General features: G+C 32.0%; 1 protein-coding gene across 3 annotated transcripts; it reads left to right on the top strand.

The window, feature by feature from the left end:
* The first annotated feature begins 11,963 nt into the window (after positions 1-11,963).
* LOC139500787 (cholesterol 25-hydroxylase-like) lies at positions 11,964-23,398 on the top strand. 3 transcript variants are annotated; one of them, XM_071289632.1, is made up of 2 exons: positions 11,964-12,059; positions 22,327-23,398. In XM_071289632.1, the coding sequence occupies exons 1-2, from the start codon at positions 11,969-11,971 to the stop codon at positions 23,280-23,282; spliced, it is 1,047 nt and encodes a 348-aa protein (XP_071145733.1). In that variant the 5' UTR covers positions 11,964-11,968; the 3' UTR covers positions 23,283-23,398. The 3 variants fall into 3 exon arrangements, with proteins under 3 accessions (XP_071145733.1, XP_071145753.1, XP_071145744.1); XM_071289652.1 differs by lacking the exon at positions 11,964-12,059 and adding an exon at positions 19,741-20,149; XM_071289643.1 differs by lacking the exon at positions 11,964-12,059 and adding an exon at positions 21,416-21,557.
* Positions 23,399-24,781: the final 1,383 nt, after the last annotated feature.

A 24,781-nucleotide genomic window follows, 5' to 3' on the forward strand; every position in this document is an offset into this window, starting at 1 on the left:
AATAAGAAGTTCCGATATTTGATGTTACGAACTTAGTTATTCACACAAGAATTGTATGAACTATACATTGCTGAACATTTAGATGTTGTTGAACTTTTGAAATGATTTTGTTTATGAATACTTTTTGTTGTTTTTAGGGAAATTGCGAGCATTCATATTGTCACCGATTTTAACTAAAATATAAAATTATATTTCTTAAAAAAGGGAGGAATGTGACAATATGATGGCTTAAAATATATATATAAATATATATATATTATATATATTTATATTTATATTTAGGATTATATATTCTCAAAAATGTTTATTAAATTGAATAAAATCCAGGGCAATCATACCCAACTATATCAGTCCTATTCAGGACCGATAACTCTGTCGATAGATATAATCGGGTACTAGTATACAATATTGTTAAAACAAGACCAATCGTATTATACGTCTCTGTTGGAATGTATACAAAAACTCATCTTTTTTTTTACACAATTTAAACTTTACATTCATTGCCTGGATTTAACGTTAAATATTGAATTAAAAAATAAATAACAATAAAATCATATTCAATGATCGAAATTCATTTAAATTTGAATCAGAATATTTCTTTGAAATAATTATAGAAACAAATAAATATTTGAACGCCTTTTATGCAAAAAATATTTTTTTAAAGAAATTTTCATAATATTCATATTTTCCTAAAGTTCATTATGAAACAAACTTCTTCAGATTTGACACGGGAAGCAGAAGATATTTATATGTACATTTATGAAAACTTTTGTATATCACAAAATTTAAACTCTGGTAATACATGTATACACACTGACAGGATGTTGAATGTCACCTGGTTGCTTTTGGTTTGCACGTCTACCTGACAATATATTATGATGTAACATTATAACCTAAGTTAGATTTCACCTGTTCGGTCAAGGAATGAAATTTTAAAGGTATAGAATATTAATCTATTATAATTGGACACTGATTTTTTTCTCTTAGGATGAAAACAGTTTTTTTTTGTTCTAAAAGGAATGTATAAATATGTTTCTAAAGAAAGATAAAATATACAAAAGACTTGAAAAACACCTTAAAAAAGAAGAGATTTTTTTTATTATAGATATTGTAAACTATTTTCTGGTAACAATATCTCCTGGATGAATATCTGTCAAAATAAATGTTCCCATGTCACACTAAAAATATTTTTTTTATTAAGAAATTTTGAAATCAATGATATCGAAATATCACTAAAGAAAAATAACAGAAACATCAGAGATTCTTTATGACAAATTAATTATACTCTAGGAAAGTCTTACTATAGAAATCATTGACTTGATGCAACATTTTCAGATGGTACATCAGTCGCCATTTTGAAAAATCTCGGAAAATTCCCTTTTTTAAATCGATGTTTGACCGAATTTGCCCTGAAATTAAACTGTTTTAAGTAGTATTCCTCGCGAGCTATATGTTTAAATATACTTAATCGATTTGCAAAGCTTGTTTTTTATTTACAGAATTTCTTTATTTGTTGTAAAGGAAGACATGGGTATCGGTAATTTAGCATTGAGTCAACGGAAAAATGACGAGAAAAAGTGCATATTTTACGATTCCGATTTGACCGAATTTAATAAAAAAATTAAACTGTTAGGACCAACATTGTTTGATAGAAATATGTTTGAATATCAAGGATTGATTTGCAAAAGTAAGAAAACGGATCAGGTTTATGAGAAAATTAAACTTTATTGAAGCATATATGCATTTTATATGGGGAAATATAATACAAAATGGCGGCTATTATACGTCACAAAAGTCACGTGATGTCCAACTTAGTTGGATATGATCTATTAAGAAAAACATGAACTTGTAAAAGGTTGTTCAATTGACCTCTAGGTTATATATATATATATATATATATATATATATATATATATATAACATGTTTACATTCAGACCAGGTAGTGACATGTAGCAATTAGTTAAAACAATGGATATACGTGCATTCTTTGACCATCAATCTCCAGGTTGGTCAAAGCATGTCAAAACATGTCAATTAGAGACAACTTAATAGATATTCATCCCTGTATCTTTTGATTTAAGAATATAATGGTCAAATTAATAGAAACCTTGACACCTTATTTTCTGTATATATACTTGTGTATTTTATTGTATGAATTACACCGGCTCAGGCAGGCTAATAAACAATAACAAATTCCATCTTGTTATACCAGTGTCATTCTGGAAAACATAATTTCAAATTTGTCTCAATATATCTAAAAGTGTTTCGGGTTTTTCACCAGTTGTTTGATAAAAACAGTATAAATAACGTGAAAAACATCGTTTCCTTCCCAAGTGTCTACGGCCTCATCTATAATCCTATATCTAAGTCCAAGTAATGGTTCAGGAGGCGTTTTTACAATAAAATAACTGCACAAACTAGTATTTTCAAAACAAAACAGTAATATCCGGCGGTGGCGACACTACCACTGGGAAAACCCCGACCAACAGTTGTCTTGTCCTGTGGTCAATAACTCACAAAAAAGCATCATTGATGCAGCTTGTAAAAAACATCAGCTTACCTTTGAAAAATTAATGGCAAAGAAAATTCCTAAATTACTGAAAGCATTGGGAGTCAGCTCCTCGTCTGATTCAGACGAATAAAAACAGTACTTGTTTATAAAAATGGTGAAAAATAGCTGATTTTCATTAAAATTATATCTCTCATTGTTTTCGTTTATTAAGCATGTAGACACATTTTTCGAGACATTATGTTTTTTGAGATGACCCACAGGTAATTTACCTGTAATCATCATCGTCAACTTAAATGTTATTGTAAACTTAGTTTCCGAAAACGTCTAATAGCCAATTAGACGTTAATATGGCCTTCATTTCCCCAGAATGATTCCGGAAGCAACCACGAAACAGCCATTACATAGTATTTATAACCAATGAAATACCGTTAACATATTTACCACATTCCAGACGTCCAGCCTCTGCCGACTAATCAGCATGGTGATACGGTAAGTGATACGGTAACAATGAAAGGTTACTTATGGCAATCTACAATGAACAAAACCCATATTTTACAGTCAGCTATAAAGATCTACATAATTAAATTGATAAACTTTATGAAAAGTTTCATTCAAATGATCAATAAGCTTCATGTATTGTATCTAAATTAACGGACTCTTTACACAACACCAAGGTAAAACTTAAAATGTGATGTCTTGTTTGTAAAAATGTTTCAAATGTACAGCCAACATTCTTAACCGAATCTTTGTATACATGAAAGTATTTAACAATGGTTTTAGGTATAAGCATAGCAAACAATTATCATTTTTATTTGGATTAACCAACAATCAATAAATCATTTGGATTATGAATCGAAAAGATAGCAACCTCAATTGACAAATCAGATGTTCCCTACTTACGTCATTGAAAAAGACAGCAATGCCAAACTAGTCAATCATTTATGAGATGGACCCCGTTGTACGAAATATAAGGTTCAAGGGCTAATTTTAAACAAATCATATTAAAATAAACCAAGAATATCCAACCCACCTATTAAAGTAAAAATTATTAAAGAAGGAACAGCAAAACAATAACCAAAAGCAAAAGTCAGACGGCGTGCACAAAGCGGAGTCCAAAAACGTAAGATAGCATGCACAAAGCTGAGTCCACAAAAGTAACGTCTTTGAATTGCTAAAATCATTTACGACGTCGGCATTTTACCCCAGAAAAAAAAGTGTAACAAAAACACTGAACACTTAGTTTATAACATAATTTAAACATAAAAGATCAACATATTTCTTTTTTTCGAACAACAAAGCACAGCAAATGCACATTCTGGAAATCTAAAAAAATATATGCTAAGGGTAGTGTAAATGAAATAATAAGCGACTATGTCGTGGACCCTATTCAGAAAATATCGTTAACACGTCACTCCTTTAAACTGTAACATAATAGCTGGACATTTAAAAAATTAAGATGTTCAGCCTCCACTATCAAATCATTCATAGTTTGCAGATATTTTTAAACCTCTTGTTATGCACACTCGGAATATCAAGTCATTTCGAAATACAAAAATGCCACGTACGTATATTTTTTACCGATTTTAACGAAACAATTGCCAAACGTGGTTGTAATTCGCACCTATTGGGGACTCAGATACTCAGGTTTATCACTTCTACCCTTGTTTGTCTTATTTGATTAGTTTTCTTGTGGCAGTCACAACAGGACATGGAGAAACTCAAGTATGCATTGGAAGGTGTATGGCTTATATACAGGTCATACTGGCATGTTGCTACAAAATGGATGACGTTGATGGGAAAGATAAAGTTGTGACTGTTAGTGTACAGTTCTCAACAAACCTCCTTGATCATTATTTCTGTGTCTTCCAAACAGCTTAATTTCAAGACGTTAGTCTTAGTTCTGAGATAATTCTTTTTTTATGAAGTAGGCTTTTACTTTTTTTCTTTAAATTCTTTTTTTGTGTATTTGTTTTTTTTTTTGCTTTATCAAATCAGAGAAATATTTGCATTTAATGGATTATTATTCGATGTAATATAACTCTTAGATTTATCATTATGTTAAAGTCATATGAAACGAGTGACTTGTGAAAAATAATATTTATCCAATTCTTGAACCAATGTATGTATATATCATAAACTTAATTTTATCATTTTTACATAAGTATATCGTATAATCGTAATTTTTTTCTCTCTCTTACCGATTGTCACCTTAAAGTAAACAATCAACAAAAAAAACATGGATATTGAGCACGTGTTTAACATGTACACTACCAAGAATTTACTCACGTTTTTTTGGTACATTTCTACCCTCGTATATATCAGTACTGTTCGGCAAGACAGAAAACTTGTAATGTTATACTTTTTGTTTATTCAGTACAGTTTTTGACAGTACTGTTTCAGTACTGATTTTGACAGTACTGTTTCGGTACTGATTTTGACAGTACTGTTTCAGTACTATTTTTGACAGTACTGTTTCAGTACTGATTTTGACATTACTGTTTCAGTACTGATTTTGACAGTACTGTTTTAGTACTGATTTTGTCAGTACTGTCTCAGTACTGATTTTGACAGTAGTTTCAGTGCTGATTTCGTCAGTACTGTTTCATTATAACACTAATTGAATCAGTACTGTATCTGTAGGGAATTTGTCATTAATGTTCAACATATAAACATGTACCTGCTCTTTTCAGTGCATTTATTAGTAGATCACTGTGTTCATAAAAAAAGATGTCCTGTCTTTAAGTACGTAAATGTGCATCTTTTTTAAGGTTTTTATTTGTTTCTATTTCAGGTAAAATTTAGTTTGTTTACCTTAAAATTAGTAACAATGGTTACATTTGAATGCATACAGTGATGCCTATTTAAAAGGTCTTAGGTTGTTTTGTATATTTGGGGTGAGTTAATTGTTCTCTTTGGACACTTACCCCATTTCCATTCATTTTCTATATCGTGACATGTTAATGTTTTCGTTATGTTTTTTTTTATTTCTCTGATTTTTTTGTCCTGATTTGGTTTTGCTTTAGTTCCAGTTATTCGACAGTTACCTTAGCTTTTTTTTTTTTTTTTATATATTCTGGCTTTATGTCATATTTATTGTCAGACTTGCATCTTGTGTGGTGATTTTATAAGGTTCATGTTTTTAGTAATATCTTATTAATCTTTCTATTTGACAATACCATTTTACATGTATTTGTATCTTGCTAGAGTCAAATCAGAACATATTGAACAAGAATTGAACATTGGAACTCGGTTTATTACTTTTGAGAAGATGGATGGTTGGATGGATGTTATGCGATCCAGTGTCAAGTTGAGTGCAGGAAGAGGACATGATACTCAGATAGAAATACAATGTAATTAACCTATTTTGTACAGAACTAGACCAATAATGCGCTGAGCTACTTTTTTAACATGCTAGTTCACCACAAGGAGAGAATCTACTATAAGACATGTCCCTCTATACCAGATACCTTCAGACTGAACAGTCTATGTTTTTTCTCCTTAATGCTGTGTGCTGAGGGAATAATCAGAATACGACCACTTTTCCAGTCTTATTTCTCATAAATAAATTTCCAATCATATGCCCATTTTTAGATTTTAATGGTTGAATAAATGTATGGACAGATTTCTTTTTTTTTTGTATACATTAATCATGCTGCAATTTCATTCACTTGTAATGTGTATATTGTGAATAGTAACTTAGGTATACATAACTATTGCACTCTTTCCTATAAACTTTAACTGCAAAGCGTATTTTACTAAAAAAAAATATATGAAATTTGGTGTTAAAATATTTAGGCATCCTGTTAACGGTTGAAAACGAGTTGAAAGGGTGAGATATTAACTACATTACTCAGTATAGCATGTTCACATGAAAACTGATGACTTTAAGAAACTCTTGATTTGTAATTCCTCAGAAAACTGTGATGGATTTGAATATTACAAACATACATACAGAGGTACATTTTGTAAAAGTATAAAAATCTAAAGACTGATTTCCAACAGACTGATTAATGTCTGACGGAGGTTATTTGGTACATATATAAACCTTTTAAATTTTTAAACATGGTTAGCTTATCAAATTTTTTTTGACTGAATAAAACAAGCTTAGGAACTCAAATTTTTAATTTTATCATGTTATCAACTGCATTAACCTCCATTGCAAATACAATTAACAGTAGTCTTAAGATTGAACAGCATAAATAAAGGCAACAGTAGTATACCGCTGTTCAAACTCATAAATCCATGGACAAAAAACAAAATCAGGGTAACAAACTAAAACTGAGGGAAACGCATAAATATAAGAGGAGAACAAGACACAACACTACAATGTAACACACACAGAAACGGACCAAGCATGAGACAAAATCCCACAAGAATAACAAATATATTAACATCAAAACCAAATACATGAATTTGGGATAGACAAGTACCGTGACACGTCTTATCGCAATGTCAATTTACACTAAAAAATAAGAGAAAACAAACGACGCAACGTTAAATTGTAACACACACAGAAACTACTATAATATAACAATGGCCATATTCCTGACTTGGTACAGGACATTTTTAAAGGAAAAAATGGTGTTTTTCTCTCTTTCAATTTGTTGTTTTAATCACTGTTTCATAATTCTCCTTCAATGTTATTTTCCACTGCTCTTCCAGTGCATGTGATATATATCTTTGCCAAATAGCTACTGTGGAGCAAAATTGTAAAACAGAATTTAGACATATACGAAGAAAACAAATGGAAACACTCAGTTGAACGGCGACCAGAACTTAAGCGGTACCATAAAATACATACATGTTTGACGGAGCATCGTTTGTTACGACTAGCGGTAACGTATCCATCTCTAAATTCAAAATTTATGACGCTTGTGAAATTAGGATCCATAGCTATACAAACAGGCAAATGCTCCTTGTGTAACTTATATAATACGGATATACTTATGCATTATATACTTTGCTGTACATCTCTTTTACAAATTCGGACAGAAATGTTCTACAAAATTGTTGATATTCTTGACGTAGAAGATTCCGTTCGTTTCTTTAATCAAGATGATGACGAAATTGTCGAGTCGTTACTTGGAAGTATGAATCATACCATGCAAACTATAAATGCTGATGTATGGAGCCTCTTGATGTGCCACATAGCAGATTATATGTATAAACTATATCAGGTCTTCAATTATGATCTTTATAGTCACATATTTGATCTTAACTAATGTTGTTCTTGTATGAAATTGGTGAATTATAGACGTTTTGTTTTCGACTCTATTTCATATGTAATTATGTAACTACCTATAGACTTTTTTTTATTGCTGTTTATATACTTTGATGTTGTTTAGAATATGTAAATATGTTAGTGTTATGTTCTTGATTCTGTTCTTATAATATAAATTGTAAAATCTTCATATATGGAGGAAATAAAGATAATCAATCAATCAATCAATCTGGAAAGGAAAAAGTGAATTATAACAAGTTATCATTTTTGTTAAAGTCCAATAATAAAATCAATCATAGGTCAACCATACCATAATGTAGATCAGTGTACATGCATTGCTAACGGTGATATAACGTTAATTATGCAAGGTTCATATTATAAATGGAGAAAAATGGAAAAAAAAAGAATGGAATAATGTTTGATTTACCTACTTGAAAACTGGCCTTAAAGTCATAAAACTTTCGAGTCAGTTTTTTACTCATACTCCAGAATGAACAAATCAACCAATCAAAAGGCTTGATTTCATGTTTTGAGCTCGATTTTTTGGTGCTCCGAGCACTGAGAAAAGTTTTATGACTTCAGACCCTGATCTAATACGATTTGGAGAAGAATTTTTTAGCGCCCCAATTCTGGGTTCATGGCAAATTTCCATGTTTTCAATACAGGCTGCACTTTAACATACTTATATTGTTTTGTTATTACTTAGGTCGTTAATTTTTCTACATTGAATTGTTTTATATATTGTTTATGTTTTGGTCTTTTGTAGCCGACACTACGGTATGGGTTTTCTCATTGTTGACGTCTGCACAGTGTATATTATTGTTCACATCCACATCGTCTCAAATTTGGTGGACAGTTGTCTCAATGGCAATCCTACAACTTTTCATTATTTTATACACTACACAGCAGTTTAAAAATTAAAAAAAGTATTCTTTTTGTGGAATTTTTCATTATTAGTACCGGTGGCAATTCTCATTATATTATCTTTTTTGATCTGTTATTCAGTTTCAGAGAAGGAGATCTTTGTTTATATTTCTTTCAGGTTCCTAAGTTAAACTATGTCCTGCTGTTACACTCATCTTTGGATCGGCACCAAAACACATATGTATAAACATAATCTGATTATTCGAGCACAATATCAATGCAATCTGTGAAACAGTTAACTGAGAAGTTGTGTGTACGGATATTAACTTCCCTTAGACTTCTTTGTTAACTTTAATGACATCTTTAGATTGTTGTAGAATTGTATTGCTGCTCTGTATTCTTTTGAATTTGCTCGTTGTTGTCCCATGAACACACTACAACATTTCATGTTATTGAAATAAAATAATAGGAAAAACTGCAAATACTTAATTAAAAAATTCATAATTGAGTGTAAAGCTATACCTACATGTACCTTTCAAATTATTTCAATGTTCTACTGTCACCTTTCATACCAATTCTATCTCTATCATGTATTTTATCTGTTTATTACAGTTTTTAGTTGTTGATCTATAAGACTTTATTTTCCTCATAGACTTAGTCTGTGTGTTCTGGTGGGATCCATATTTAGATGCCTGTAACAATAGATACTGCATCAAATATTTTGCACGAATTTATAAAAAGTTGTTTTTCCCAACATGCATTTTATGGTATTATTTATAGACGTAACACTTTATAAATTGTCCTTTGAAAAAGTACATCATGAGATAAAGATTATATCGATGATTTACAAAATGCTGTCAAATGGTTCGGGAGCAATTGACACATACGTGGGACATAAGGACAAGATTTTTTTCCATATGTGAACACATTCTACTAAGGAAATTTCACCAGAAGTGCAAGTCTGTCATCATAAAGGATAGTGTTAATGTGATAAAGTAAAAACATCGATAGTAAAATTGTGCGGGATGTATAATTTTGAATACACGTGACAGTGAGATTGGTCACGTTTGATCGGAAGCCTCAAATAGAAAGAGAGTGCCATGATCTCTGCAGGCTAAGAACTATTGCATCAACTCTTTGAGGGGCCGTGAGGGGCCGTCGGTGGCCTTTTGTCTGCAGCAGGGCAAATTCCTTTTTTTTTTAGGAATCTCAGTTACAGTAGGATTATTTTTAACTATTGGGATAATCCTCTTGAAATAAAGATTTTTTTTATAAAATATTGCTCAATAATCATGTGTCGGTTTATTCTTGTGTCGTTCCAATGTGTGGTCGGACTAATAGGGCGTTGAGCTAATGGGCAATCGGACCAATGTGGTGTCGGACTAAAGGGGCGTCGGAATCATGGTGCTGCCCCCACAGAGCTTTTTGGAGCTTTGAACCAACATAAATTCAATCATTGACTAATAAAATAAATATATATATCTAAAAAGTGTATGTACATGATCTCTTCGTATAAAATTCACATGCAGTTCCATTTGCAGTAAGAAAACCAAGACAAGACCTGTCCAAACAGGAAGATTTAGAAGGCCAAAAAAATGTGGAACTTATAAAAGGGTCTGGATGTGGTTTGTTCATTTCTGTATTGTGTAATATTCTATACCATTTTTCACTATTTATTATGAATTTTGCCTTTTATTCTCTTTTCTTTATATTCAAGCACCACACTATTATCGATTATTCATTGCTTCTTTCTACTTTATAACAAAAATGGGAATGATAAGAAAGCCCGCCATTTTGAAGTTGCATTAACTCCGTGAAAAAAAAGGACAGACATTGGAAATTGTTTCTTGGTCTATTCTCGCTTGCCGTTTGAGGCAAAATTTATGTCTTTCTGTCTCTTAAGTTTGTATATTATTATAAAAGAATATATAACACAAATTTGCCGTCTTAAAACAAATATGTTGAACATTGCGTCTGTTATTTAATCTCTTTTAAACAGAAGGAAAAAACTAAGATTAAATATAATCTACAGTTCTAAGTTTAAAAAAATTATGAACTAAGTCTTAGAAGTGAGATGCATGATTTTTGTTATTAGTTGTTAGTGGCTTTGAACTAGCTGTCAGTAACTGCAAGTACTCTCAGATCTGTATTTAGCGACTTTTTTTGTTGGGATATACAAGTATCCGACAACGTCCATTATGTTTTTGTTAGATGTATTTCTATTTGTATTCATCTGATGAGTTAAATAAGAATTTTTCAACTGGATTTTATAGTTTGTTGTTATGTAGTACTGTTGTAACTCTGTCCCAGGTTTAGGGTGAATACCCTAACATTTTTTAACCCGCCACATTCTGTATATATGTGCCTGTCCGAAGTCAGGAGCCTGTAATTCAGTGGTTGGTGTTTGTTGGCGTGTTACATATTCATTGTTCGTACATTTTTTGTACATAAATACGAACGTTAGTTTTATTGTTTGAATTGTTTGACATTTGTCATTTCGGGGCCTTTTATAGGGTCTTTATAGCTGACTATGCGACATGGCCGCTTTGCTCATTATTGATAGCCGTATGGTGACCTATAGTTGTTAATTTCTGGTTATTTGGTCTCTTGTGAAGAGCTCTCGGCTATAATCCAACATCTGCTTTATAAACAAATATATATTTTTTTGTTGTATAAATGTCAACAGAATACAGAATTACCATGCATATGAACCAAATGTAGATTTCAACACAGTGACACACTGAGAAAAACATCATGCATTGACATTGTTAATATGCTTGATATCTGTGATGCAGCCCGAAGGTCTATATAGGGAGCCTGTAAAAGTTAATACAAAATTCCATGTTCATGGAGGGATAAAAGTTTTATCCTTTCAACATTAGCAGCAATCTCTATGACTCTATGAGACTTGCATTTTAAACTTTTTTATTGAATGTATTTTCTTAATAGTTACACGAAGTGTGTATTTGTGTTCAGAAACTAATTATTGATTTAGAACTCAAAAAAGTGCATTGAAATAGGCCTATTTTTTTCAAAAAAGAGAACAAAATATCCCGGCAAAATATATGATCTGACCAAATGTTTTAACTTCATCAAATAAAACTTGTGATGGAGAAAGACATACATTTGTAAAACATACATGAACAATAGCAATCCGTAGATGATTCGAAAAAGATCTGCATCCATCTCTGACTTGTCGTTACAATCGTCTGTTTCTGTAACTTGAAGACTTTCTGCAAGTGGCTGCAATATTTTCTCTGCTGTTGTCTCAAAATTTTAGCCGTTAATGTTATTATCGTTATTACAAAAGCGCGTCAATGTGGAACATACAATTGCCTTTTGTAAAACGTTTATGTGATTGGATGTAGACATGACGTCATTCATTGTTTACAAACGTTATTTTTGCACTCGCACTGACATTTCAACAGTTCAAACTGCTCCTGGATTGAACTTAGATCAAGGTATAGTACATTGTCAATGTCATTGAATATTTTAAAATGAGAAAATTGTAGCATAGCTAATTTAAAACATATAACGTTAGCCAAAGTAGGAGAATACGTGTTACTGGGGTTCCGGGGGTTAGGACACCAAATGATTTTGGACGTTCAATGCATTTGGGACATTTAGCTGGAACCCCCCTTTTTCCCCTTTATCCCGAATGTTTGGAACCCTCCTTTAAATGAGTTGATCCGCCCTCTGAACATATGATTGGATAAAGGGAGGTGGGGTACACCCATCGGCGTATCAAGGGGGAGGGGTCCGAAGGTTGGACCCCCTTTTTAACGATAAATGCATAGATTTGAAAAGGGAAATTTATTTGGAAACCCTAACTCAATATTTGGAACCACCTTTTAAAAATGTGGTTCCTATTTTGACTCGATTTTTTTATACCGATACTTCATTTTATTTTGGAAACATTTTGATATATATCTAAGTCCAACATTGTCCCAGGTGCCTATATTAAACAAAATTATTTCATCTTGCCACATTGACTGCTGATCACTGCTGTGTGTAGGGGGTTGCTGTTCATTTGGTGCTGTATACATAATAAATTTGTGTTTATTTAAATCTTTTTTCTATAAGTGATCTCGTTTGAAATGTTTTTACCCTTACATTTTTGTTTGCATACCGTACGATCTGGGCAATGCGATCTATGGATTTCTCTCATTGTGGATTTGTTGTGGTAACAATCATCCCACAGTCTTCCTATTTTTATATTGTAAAGAAGGATGTCTGTGAAATATTTAAGTTTCTTATTTTGTTTTGGTGGCTATGGTTACATTGAAATGTAACTATAAAAAAAATTATTGTTACAATGAAGTTTAGGCTAATTGCCGGAATGTAGGCCTAGAGTTGACTAAGGAACTGCATGCTTACTTAACGATATTTATGTCTACGGTTACATTGTGTTATTATTGTTACTAGATGCACTTCAATGAAAACTTTTTTTACAATATGTTATACATTGTTTTAATTTTAATTTGATTGACAGTTTCCACACAACCAGTATGTTGTTTCAATCCGATGCATTTTGGCCTGGTGAAACCACTCTAGGCAGCCATCACAAACGAGTAATGGGGGGGGGGGGGGGGGGCTCAGCGATGCATTTATATATAAGAAGATGTGGTATAAGTGCCAATGATAAAAGTCGCCTGTTCATATAAGTCGCAATTTGTAAAAGTAAACCATTATAAGTCAAAGTACGGTCTTCAACACCGTGCCTTGGCTCACCACGCACATTAAGCTATAAAGGGCCCCCAAATGGACTAGTGTAAAACCATTCCAACGGGAAAACCAATGGTCTATAGATATAGGAAAATGTGGTATGAGTCAGAGTGCCAATGAGACAACTCTCCATCCAAGTAACAATATATAAAAGTAAACAATTATGGTCAATGTACGGCCTTCAACGCGGAGCCTTGGCTCACACCGAACAGCAAGCTTTAAAGGGCTCCAAAAATTACTAGTTAAACTATTCAAAAGGGAAAACCAACGGTCTAATCTATACAAAAACGAGAAACACTTATAAACCACATAAATAGACGCCGACAACTACTGAATCCCCAAAACATTACTAGTGTGAAACCATTCAAACGGGAAAACCAATGGTCTATTAAATCTTCATAAAAACGAGAAACGAGAAACACTTATGAACCACATCAATAACGACAACTACTGAATACCAGGAGTCGATTTCACAAAAAAAACCTAAAGAGTAATAGGATTCATCGTAAGTCATGAACAATTCCGTATACTTACGACAAATCTTAGTCGTAAGTCTTTTTTGTGAAATCGACTCCTGATGACTTAGGACAATAATTTTTTTTTATTGTTACACATCCCCAAAACGTGTCCGATAATTTTAGAATGTGTCCAGTCAAAAACGCCAGAATATTTCAAAACTCATATACCCCCAATAATACTATGTTAAGTAAAAAAACGTTTACCGCAATTCAATATTATTCGTATGGGATAGTCTGTGCCAAACTGTTTTAGGGTTTGTCTGACCGAAAGAGAAATTTGAACTTTTGAGTTAAGAAATCTTAAAAGTTCTGTCTGACCGAATGATTTTTTGTCAGACATTTTGTCGGTCAGAGAGAGTTTGGGATACACTGCGGCGGGGATACGATATAACCCGTATTGTTCGGTTGGATTATAAAAAAAAAGTCGAAGCAGCTTCAAAAAAAATCTGGAGGAAAGGTTTAGTAATCCGTACAGACAAATGTCCAAGATATGCTACACTGTGTACACTTACTTCTGCTTGCAAACACAGACCCCTGGTTTATGAAAAAAAAAAATTGCACAATAAAAGGTCATTTTTATTTGAAGCGGTTTTTTTTTTTTATCAATATGATTATTATTATAATAAAGTTCAGACAGAGGTACTTCAAAATTAAGAAAACTAATACATTAAGCATTAGTTTGTTCAACAAAGGTTACACTCAGATATTTTTTTATTTTAATCACTGATCAATGGGTATTGCGATCACCGGACTTTTACGAGAGGGTCACGCAAAGGTCACTTTGCATACGGAAAGTATGTCGGCGAATTGCTTCCTGGAAGCAAGCAATTAAAAAAATGTAAACGTGTATTACGTATGTGGACCTGACCTTCTTTTCGAGCTAAGTTTTGTTTACATTTGAAAACGTGATATTTATGAACCGAGGGGATTAAGTTAGTGCGGTAACTGAAGGCAGATTTTTTTGAATTTAATCTCCCCACCGAACACACACCTACATAATATATCATTGGAAAGAGGAAATCGTGTACTATAATAATATGCCTGTCGTCAGGACTTTTAATTGAGGTCAAAGGTCATATGTAAAAATCTGTGAAAGTTTAGGAGGGTTTCAATGTTGACTTTATTTTATATTTCTAAACTCTACCTATATACAAATGATACTGTTTTGGCTTTAGTAATGTTTGTTTTTATACATAAACCTTAATCATTGAGATTTTTTTATCAAAAAAAATCCTAAAAAGACGTTTTATAAACAAAACTTCAAAAATCAAGTTTTCAACCTATAAAATGTTTAAAGCACGTTAACCTTATGAAAAATATCAATTTCAGGTAAAAATCAAGTGTCATGCAGGACAATACTTTAAAATTATTTTTTAAACTATCATAGTGGGTGAGTCATCAAACCAAAGCCATAGAACACTACAGTCAAATATGATCTCAAATTGCGGATACTTCAGGTTTTTTTTATAGACTACTCGTTGCTTTTGGGTTTTTTTCACAATTATTACTGCTACCATAGTATTATCTTTTGTTGTGTATTTAACTCTGGTTAATATCTATTACATTATAGGTTTTGTAACTATATCCCCCCTTTTTTCCCCTGCAACGTATCCCAAACTTCGAAAGTATTCCATATAAAAATAAGATGTGATATGATTGCAAATGAGACAACTCTCCAAATGAGACATAAAACAATTATAAGTCCCGTACGGGCTTCAACAATGAGTAAAATTCATACTGCATAGTCTTCAATTCCCGAAATGAATAATGTAAAACAAACAAAAAATCTAACGACCTGATTAATGTACAACATAAATAAGAAAGAAACAAATATAGTATATAGATACAAACGACAAACACTGCATTACCGTTTCGTGACTTGAAACAGACACATACAGATAGTGGCGGGGTTTAACTTTTTTAAGGATGCGCCAACACTCCCCTAACCTTGGGACTGGAACCGTGTGTACCAGTGCAACAAGCTTTATACCAAATCAACCGTTATCTCCATCATCTTCATTTTCATCAACCGTCACAAGACATGCTTTAATATTTCTACACATTTCACTCATGGCCACAGGTCTGCACGTGAAAGGTTCTGCTCAAAGCAAACACGTTATTTTGAGTACAGACAAGGTATTGTAGGAAGTCCGAAGACATTTGTTCCTAAAAATGGGGTTTAGGAAGGTGTGATGACATCCATATGCTTGTCTGCAAAGATGCTGGGGAAACATTATACGAGACGTACACACTATCTTGAATTCGCTCAATTTCAATTGGCAACGCATTAGATAGCGTCGCACTTTACCTTAAGTAGCATAAAATCCATTGGCATTCAATGTTTCAACAAGGTGTTTTGAACCAAACTCATGGTACATTTGTAAAGCCAATCCTAAATGAAAAGGAGTAAAACAAAAACGATTGCCTCACCAATGCTTAGCATTTCCACAATTTCTCTGGTGCCATTTCCTGAGAATAGTCTTGGCTGTATGCATTTTCATTGAGTAACAATAGAATGAATTGCAATAAATACGAAGGCATTGGCTGAATTATGAAGAGACAATTCATCCGAAGTTGGGTAGTCTTCTTTAGAGTTTCGATGTCTTTTCTAAGTAAACTTGCAGCGGAATGAAATATCTGTCCGTTATTTGTGTCTATTTCAGTAGACATTGAGATTTTGAGGTCAGTTTTCAATTGACTAGAAGCTTATATGGCATCTTAAATAGTTATTTTGCTACTAAATATTATGTTATATTTGCCTTGAACTTGTTGAAGTTGTTTGACAACTGAATTTCTATAGAAATAAATTAGTTAAGACTGCATTTTACATGTAGAATATTTTAAATTAGAATCAGCCGGAAGAAATGATCTATATTTATCGAGTAACGGTGTCATGAGGAATGACCATTAAATCGGTGTCAATAGCCAAAATAAAATTACTAAAAGCAGTATCGTGTTTTGAGATATCTGCTTCCACGGGTTTGGATTTTTTTTTTAACGTTTTTAGCAAATAATTTGTAATGCAACCAAAATGACAGAGTGATTGAAGTTTAAAAGATGGACGGGAAACTATTTCAGCTTTAACTTTATCTGACCCGGAGAAAACATTTCTAATACGCTCATCTGATTCAAACTTGAGTATTTTTTTTATCTTTCTAAAATGTTTTGTGGCAACAAAATATACAAGAGCTCCAGTTGAACGACTGCATTCTAGAACGTGTACAAATACCCGAAACTGAGGGACAACAATCAGATAATTGTATGTCGTCATTAAATATTAGACTAGAAGCTTCCTCGCTCTAAAAGGGGGAACACATATGTTTACTGTGTAAGTTTTGTAGCATGAACGATGATAAACTGCCTGCACGGAGTTCTTCAAATTAACAGCTATTGCATGAAACAGCTTGGTGTTCACCTCATCCAATCTTTTATGCAATGAAGATACAAAAATCGATTTCCCTAAACTGGTAAATTGACTCAAAATTACAATCAAGGTTTTTTTTTGGCATATTATGCACTGCATAAAATGTAACGACTTTTGTCTTTTCGTTGAACTAAATGGAGCAACTTGACATATCACGGAATATTAACTGAAACTATCCGTCGATTATTTGAATTTTACAGTAAGACTTTTCTGATAAAGTATATTTGATGTTTTATAACGAAAAAACATAGAATATAAACATATGCAAACAAAGTATGTGGCATATATATCAGTGCACTTTAATTGAAAATATGTGTATATAATAGCGAAAAGGTAGTAATTTCATATATCATTTGAGAGCAAATTATTTACTAATACACAAAATGTGACGGAAGACAAGTGATTGAGTTCCGTGTTGAAATTGAAGATTTTTACTCCATTCTTTTTCCATTGATTTCTTAAGGTTTTTTTCATATTTTGGTTCCGAAATTTTTATCACTAATTAGTTTTATTAAATATTATATGCTTAAAATGTTATGGGATAATTTTTATTACTACTATGAAGAGGAAACTAAAGTTTGAGTCTGAATTTGCAATTAAAATTACCTCAATTTTAAATAGTCTAAACTTCGCAAATTTTATAGATTAGAAGAAAATAAAATACTGAATGGAATATTTTGACATATAAAAATAGCTTGAGGAAAAACTATTTCAATTAAATATAAGCAAACATACACATTTTTTCATTTTGAAAAAGGGGGGTTGAAACTCTCCAATATACTACAGTCATTAAAACGACTTTTTAGAAAAAAGTGACCGTACGAAATTCTGACGACAGGGCAAAAACTAAAGAAGACATATTTGCCTTTAAGTTAAGACCATTTTTAGCCGTGTGTTATTTGGGGAGATTAAACTCGCGATCTAGACGACTTTTTACACTTCTGTCACCGCACTAAGTTGGGCTTGTTTTGGGAATAAGGAAAAGGGCTAAAATCGGAAAATATTATTATTACTGTTGTAAAATGTCTGAAAACTTGAAATGTTGAAATTAATGCTTGCTTGAAGCGAGTTTTTATTGTGTCCTTGTAATACCGACAAATAGAAAACATTAGCGATTTCGTGAACTACTTTTATTTTAACCACGCGAGAACTGATTACTATCGAGAACAGATGACTACACGATAGTGTTGTATGTTTCTTATTTATGTATCATCAAACCGACCGGACGTAATAAAACGGACGTATAACAGGAAATAAGCCGAGTACAATCATAAGTGGATAATAATACATTCGAATTAAACAAAACATTATAACTGGCTATCCGAATATTTATATCAGTCATTTAAATCTTATATGTACTGAAGTATAATGTATATGTATGTTGTGGCTCAAAGGCATCACCGAAAATTTATAAATCATGTAATCCAAATATATAAAAAAAAAAAAAAACTCCGTCGAAATATCGTTATGATTCTGATTATATCTGAATATACCCTGGCCGTATTGGTCACGACTTTTTGAATCTTTTGGTCCTCAGTGCTTTTCAGCTTTATACTTGTTTTGGCTTTCAAACTTTTTTCATCTGGGCGTCACTGGTTAGTCTTGTGTGGACGTGGCGCACGTCTGGCGTATTAAATTTTTAACAAAGTACATTTTGTTGGCTATTAATCGTTTGTTTCTCTGTCCTATATTTTCTCCTATTTATTTGTATTGTAGTCCTGTCATGTTATGTTGTCATTTTAATGTTATAATAAACATTGCTATTGAAGCGGGAGGTTTGGCATGCCACAAAACCTGGTTCAACCCACCATTTTTATCTAAAAATGCCCTGTACCAAGTCAGGTAAATGGCCATTGTTATATTATAGTTTCTGTGTGTGTCACATTTTAATATTGTGTTTCTGTTGTGTCGTAGTTAGTTTGTAACTCGGATTTGTTTTTTCTTTGTCGATTCATAAATTTCGAACAGCGGTATACTACTGTTGCCTTTATTTATCATTTTCATGACCACCCCATCCCCACGCCCAAATCCGTATTTTATGTATTATATGACACGTATTCAGTTTTTTGTCCGTTAGACTTGACTTGCTCTTTTGATATTTTTGGATTTAAGAACAACAATATATAAATAAATTTGGTGTATTTACTGTCTTCTGATTGGTTAAAAGAATTAGCTTTATTTTCAATGTTATCAATTTTTATGGCGACACGCCCACTCTAACGTTGTGTATTCATACGGAAACATCTGTGTACGTTGTTATTTGTATTAATATATATCTTTGAGCCTTATTTTTGATAGAAATTTATTTATAATGAATGGCAATAATTTATTTTGAATTTATTGAACCATAAAATTAGTTTTTGACTCTTCACATTTAACATAATCCGCTTCGCGGATTATTCAAAGTGAAGAGTCAAAAATTAATTTTATGGTTCAATAAATTCAAAATAAATAACAGCCATTCATTAAATGATACCATCATCCTTTCATATTGATGGGGTATCTATCTCCTTCCGGATTTGAAGTTATTAGGCCGTGTAAAGGATATATCTCACTTCACGTTATTCATTTAACCCTGTACTATGTTAATAATGGTGACTGTGCACATTCAAATAAGGAACTAGGTTGAATAATGAACCGTAAATTTACGCTTTGTGATTCAATATTATACGATTTATTTTTAGATAGATCGATCACGAACTCCGACAAATAAAAATAGTATACTTGTCAAATATTCTAAATGGAATTATCGCGCTTTTGCGTCTAGCAACACATTTTCATTAGTCAATTAAGTTACTAAATCAGACACACTTTACCGGAGACAGGTGAATGACATACCTATTGATTGTAAATTACACTTAGGATTTTATCACCGTACACACAGGTTAGTTAGACTCATATTGTATTATTGACCAGTTGGATGCATATTGATTTTGATAGCTGAATATATTTTAAAGCAGGTGCTTGCTACGGTACCCTGTTTCAATGTTTAGGCTTTTTAAAACGTGTTTTCTAACTCAGTGTAACTGTTAATCTTCAATGTACGTTTATGTAAGTAGAGTTAACCATTATATAAGTTGATGAAAACAACACCTATATAAGGCATGCTTCTATTAAGCTCGTATACTGAACGACAATAACTTTGAACTGTACTTTAAATAATAACGATTTCATCTTGAAGGGCTTGCAGTTCAAAGAAAAACCGGGTTGAAATGTATACGTCAAATACACAGATATGAATAGATAAATGATATGAATTGAATATAATATAGGAAAATATTGTTTTTTATGTCAGTCAATTGATAGATAAACATAATCGTATTACATAATACACTATTAATTTGTTTGTGATTTATATAAGTTATTTAAATTCACCAACACGATATTTAAATCGTTTAAAGGGATTTTGAAAGTTAATGCAATACACTCCTTATTTGAATAATAATGAGCTTGAAATAGTTAAAGATTATAAATATCTTGGTATATTCTTTTGTAAAAGTGGATCATTCTTGTCTACAAGAAAGTATCTAAAGGAACAGGCAACTAAAGCTATGTTTGGATTATTGAAGAAATGTAGAAGAAATAACTTATCTATTGAATGTCAAATTGATTTGTTTAAAACATTAGTAGAACCTGTAATATTATATAGATCAGAAATTTGGGGTTTTGAAAATTTAGATGTTCTTGAAAGTATACAGTTGCGATTTTGTAAAATTATATTGCACTTGAAGCAATCTACACCCAACTTTATTGTATATGGTGAGATAGGAATATTTCCTATATCGTTACAAATTAAGATACGTATGATAAATTTCTGGTGTAGACTTGTTAGAGGAAATGAAACAAAATTTTCATCCTTATTGTATAAATTGTTACATGTTTACTACACATATTATGGTTATGAATCTAAGTGGTTAAAGTTTATAAAGAATATTTTAGATGATTGTGGTATGTCAAATGTTTGGCAAAACCAAACTGTTTTTTCGTCATTATGGATCTCAAAATGTATTGAACAAAAACTTAAAGATCAATTTATACAATTTTGGTAATCAGAAATGTTCAAGTCTCCTAAGGCATTGTGCTATAGATTATTTAAAACTCATTTTTATTTTGAAATATATATCTCAGAGTTATCACCCTATTATACATGTACATCCTTTGTAAATTTAGATGTGGTAGTCACCGATTACCAGTCGAGACCGGGAGATGGCGCAATTTGCCAAGAAGCGAAAGAGTGTGCTCTCTATGTGACTCTGTGGATATCGGTGATGAATACCACTATATTATGACATGTAGCTACTTTATCAATGAAAGAATAAATCTGCTTCCCCCTTTTTGTCACGAAAATGTTAACATTTATAAGTTTGAACAGCTATTTGCTTCCAACAATATAATTGTATTAGAAAAACTATGTAAATTTATTAAGAGCGTCCAAAAGAAGGTCGTTCCTCCAGGTTAGAACTTCTTAGTATCACTTTATATATGTATATGTAATTCACACATGCTATATAAGTTTGTATATTGTTAATATGTATATGTTCTCTGTAACAATTGTTTTAAGAGAATAAAGTATTCATTCCTATCGGGTTTCTTTAGATTTAAAGCGGAAGCAATCAATACTAAAAGGATGCTTTACAAAGGGTGGTACTTATCAATCGGGGGATAATAAAACGAAAGTCGAAGAAGCACAAACAGATAAAGTCAATAGGACATTTTGGGGCCCTTTATAGCTTATTGTTCGGTGTGAGCCAAGGCTACGTGTTGAAAGCCGTACATTGACCTATAATGATTTACTTTTATAAATTGTTATTTGGGTGGAGAGTTGTCTCATTGGCACTCACATCACATTTTCCTATATCTAAAGTCAATATTGAACATGTATATATTTTGTTTAGGAGTGACATTCGGGAAAAATTACCAGTCGAGAGTAAGTAACATTTCCTGAGTCATTTAGCGAATAACAAATTTCTTTACTAGACTGATCTCTTTTGCAAATACCCGTAAGAACAATTTACTTTACTCTAAAAAATGCCATAAATTATTTTTTTTTAATTTTTTCAGATAAAACCATGTCAATATCATCAAATGAAATACTTGCAGTTCCTCATCAACGGAAAAGTAAGAATAGTCAGCATAAACAAGCCTTGTATGACAGAACACATGATTTAGTAGTGTTGACGAGAATATTGATTGTTGGTGTTTTAGTTTTAACGTATATCTACAGTAACCAAGTTCAAACAATGATTAACCTACTTTGGAATATTTTACTTACATCTGCAATTTACAATTCGGTATATTTTGAGACATGGTTTACAACTTTTTGCTATGCGTTTATTATTGCAATTTATCCATTTGTACTTCACTACATAAAACCGTTTGAAAAATACAAAATCCATCAATCAGTTACTTATCAACATCAATCAGTATTATATCTTGTGTGGAAAGCTATTCTGTATATGGCACCCTTAGCTACTATGGACACATTCATTGTTAAAAAGTATCACGGAGTGCAACCTGACGTTTGGGTCGAGAAAAGAGTCGATTGGATTCAGACTTCACGTGCTTTACCGGAAATGCCACCAACAGTACTGCAATTGATTGTTCATTTGATCGGAAGTGTTTTGTTGTTTGATTTAATTTTCTTTTTCATACATTTTTCACTACATAGAAACTTTTGGTTGTACAAAACGTTTCATCGGTACCACCATGATCACGACGTTCTTCATCCGCACGTCACTGACCAATTGACGGTGACCGAAAGATTAGCTCTCGTATTATCTGCTAACTTTGCTCTGAAGTGTTTCAATAGCCATCCATTAACAAGAACATTTTTTGTTCCAGTATTTGTATTTTTATTAGTAGAAAATCATACTGGTTATGATATACCTTTAGGTATACACCGAATAATTCCTTTCGGAATACTCTCTGGGCCTGTCAAACATTATAATCATCATGTAAACGGCGAAAGAAACTATCAACCTTTTCTTAATTATATGGACTATATTTTTATAAAATAGTTTTGTTTAATATACTTTTACCATTTGGTTTTATATCGTGTATTTATATAGAAATGAAGATGTTTGATAACGAGCACAGGGAAACTGACATTTGTTTGAATAAAATGACTGTAATTTTTGTTGTTCTTTGAAACATAAGTTATTATATAGTGTCAATAAAATAGCATGATAAACACTGTTAATGCTCTATACAGTAAACTATGAGATGTGCTTTTGCTAAGCAACGTCTTTTTTAAGAAGAAGACAAAATCAATTGGAGCTCATTAAAATGTCAATTGTCACCCTTTGAAATCAGATTATTTAGCAAATAGTATCCCTTTTATTGTTACACCTTAAGATGAGTACCTTTTCACGGATTTCTAAAGGGAATTTATTTTTGTTCAGATGCACATGAAATATAAAATTCCATCGGGCATTTAATTTAACAGAAAAAACGGACCAGAAAACTGGTTGTTTACGGACAGTTACATGTTAATGACCATGCAGTGGGACGTGGTTTCTCTGTTTAGAGTGATGTCTTTTTAACTTTTAAATATGACTTGTTTACCATTTGCTTTGTTAATTGTAAAAAACAGAAAACTTTATTTTGTATTCATATACTGAAGAAATACACTTAATTGAAAGACAGTGACTTATATACAGTTAACACTCTTTCCTATAGAAATACTACAATAATTCGAAATTGCTTTGAACAATTGAATTTTTAAGAATTTTTAAAAACATGGTTCCTCAATGAAATAACCATGATAATTATTGAAAAACTGGTTATCGTCATACATGGACTGCCCATAGGACAGTGATATTGGCCGCGACAGTGATAATGGCAACGTCTATAGCTCTATAACGCTGCCTTAGTCAATACCAATGTCCTGTGGGCAGTCTATATATCACAGCAATGACCAGTTTAACTATTATATAAGTTCAATATCTCCTTCTTTTCACTAGGAATAAAAACGATCAGATGATTGTTTCTTTGGAAATAAGAATGTATTTAAATGATTATTCAGAGGTGGATTGAGGGAGGCAGTGGGTCCGGAATCCCTTTTTGTGGGGAAAATTTGGTTGCTTATTTAGGGAAAAACAGGGCATGAATGGAGTGGGCCCTATCTTATGCATAGAGGGCCTCCTTATGAAAATAACTGGATCCGCTACTGTTATATGGCATACTCAAAAACCGAGAGCATATAGTTCCTTTTTTCTTCTTTTTAAGTCAAATTATGATGCATTTTATAATCTTTGTTGGATAAGTATGATATACATTTATGTTTTTCTTATGACAAAAACCATTTAAGCCTGTACTACGTACTACTACCGTAAATACGTCACGATATATCCTGGATTATAAAATTGATACATGTACACTGCTTAACCACCCTAAACAAACATGTCGTAAAAAAACCTACTTTGATATCCTATGATATTCGAGTGAAATGTACTTCACTACTTCCTGATTACATGTTGACCCATTCACTTTCGTTACAAGAGTATTTATGGATTAA

Source organism: Mytilus edulis, chromosome 1, assembly GCF_963676685.1.
Source record: "Mytilus edulis chromosome 1, xbMytEdul2.2, whole genome shotgun sequence".
Classification (NCBI taxonomy): domain Eukaryota; kingdom Metazoa; phylum Mollusca; class Bivalvia; order Mytilida; family Mytilidae; genus Mytilus; species Mytilus edulis.

Bases quoted from the DNA above. Each gene is read 5' to 3' on its own strand.
- LOC139500787 (XM_071289632.1), top strand. From the start codon at position 11,969: ATGACGTCATTCATTGTTTACAAACGTTATTTTTGCACTCGCACTGAC. The intron at 12,060-22,326 runs GTATAGTACATT...TAATTTTTTCAG, and splicing joins TGGATTGAACTTAGATCAAG to ATAAAACCATGTCAATATCA.